This window comes from Amphimedon queenslandica, unplaced genomic scaffold (genome assembly GCF_000090795.2).
Source record: "Amphimedon queenslandica unplaced genomic scaffold, v1.1 AMPQUscaffold_3898_Cont24113, whole genome shotgun sequence".
NCBI classification, from domain to species: Eukaryota; Metazoa; Porifera; class Demospongiae; order Haplosclerida; family Niphatidae; genus Amphimedon; species Amphimedon queenslandica.
In genome coordinates, this window is record NW_003555780.1 from 1 (window position 1) to 1,459 (window position 1,459).

General features: G+C 33.5%; 1 protein-coding gene across 1 annotated transcript; it reads right to left on the bottom strand.

Moving 5' to 3' along the window:
* Positions 1-125: 125 nt before the first annotated feature.
* LOC109592800 (ankyrin-3-like) lies at positions 126-1,301 on the bottom strand (the record flags this gene model as incomplete). Its single annotated transcript, XM_020008159.1, has 6 exons — positions 1,207-1,301; positions 1,048-1,149; positions 643-744; positions 428-526; positions 298-372; positions 126-211 (listed from the first exon to the last, which is right to left on the bottom strand). Coding segments are annotated over exons 1-6 (473 nt in total), but the record flags the coding sequence as incomplete, so codon positions are not given.
* Positions 1,302-1,459: the final 158 nt, after the last annotated feature.

Below are 1,459 nucleotides of genomic sequence, written 5' to 3' on the forward strand. Positions count from 1 at the left end.
CATCCTAAGGGCATAAAGTAAAAGGATAGCCAACAGGAAATGGTAATATGCAACAGCCAAGACAGATAAATAATTATTAAATTAATGAATTTTATTTACAACCATTCATCATTGTAAAACTATACATCATAAAACTTACACTGTCACGGAATAAAGTAATGTCAATATCAGATATTCCATAAGGTACTTTTCCACTGGCTACATTATTAAACTGTAAAGATATAGCACAACGTGTAACTATTATACCCTTTTCTCCATGCTAAATGATATAAATTAATCACAATAAATTTATCTAACCAGGTTTTCAATATTCTCAAGATCATAAACACAGTGATCCTTTTCCCTTGCAATGTCCAAAGGGGTTTGACCATTCTAAGTAAATAGAAATAGTTATTGTAATAATCAATATGGGTTGTCGGTTAACTACTTTAGTCTCTTTATTCAGATCTGCTCCAGTCTTTGTAAGAAGACAGACAATATCATCATGATCATGAATTACTGCCACATGTAAAGCTGTCAGATCGTCCTAATTGAGTAATTAAAACATTCAAGCATTAACGACAAGAGTAAATAATGATTTATTATTAACTCATTTACTCTTTTTAACAATTATGTATGTGTAGAGTCGGTAGTCTGACTTACTTCTGTATCGGTGCTCATAGTCTTCTCCAATGACACATTATGAAGTATCAACAGTTTGAGAATAACATAATAATTCTTTTCTGCAGCAATATGGATCATTCCCTATAAATTAAATACAAAACTAGTAATAATGAAAAAATTGGGAAAGCAACAGAGTGAAACTAATTACACATATTAATCAATTGTGCATCATGCATGATATCACATCATTGCCCCAAGTATGTTATTGAACCAACCGTTCAATTACATAGACTTCCAAGTAAGTCTGGTTATAAGTTCAATGCATGCCCCTGGCTATTATGGCATTGTTTTGGCCTTAAAAAATACTGAGACTATGCGTGGGCACAAAAACAAAAAAAGGAGGGAGAGAGGCTGTGTTTCCTATTGGTATTTTTACAGGCTTACCTTTCCCTTGTACACGGCATCAGGGCTAGCTCCATCTCTCAGTGCTTTGGCTACATCAAAGATCCGTTTTTCATTGACAGCAACTGCTAGTTTGCTATCCAACTACATTTAGACACGGTGTAAAGCATAGCTCTGTTTTAAAATAAGTAACAAACAAACCTCAGACATGATTCTATGAGGAGAAGACAATCTGGACAGAGGCGTCTAACCCGAGGTCTGAACCATTCTTTACTTATTTTTAGCTAGAGTAGGCGTTGCATAAAACTAATTATCCTAATTAAAGCTTTGTATGACTTCTTCCATTATGAATTAATGTCTAATAATGCATACAAAATCATGTTACAAAAAGTACTTTGTCCTCAGTCTCTAGCTGAGAGTCTGAGACTTTAATTTATTTCATCAAACTAAACTT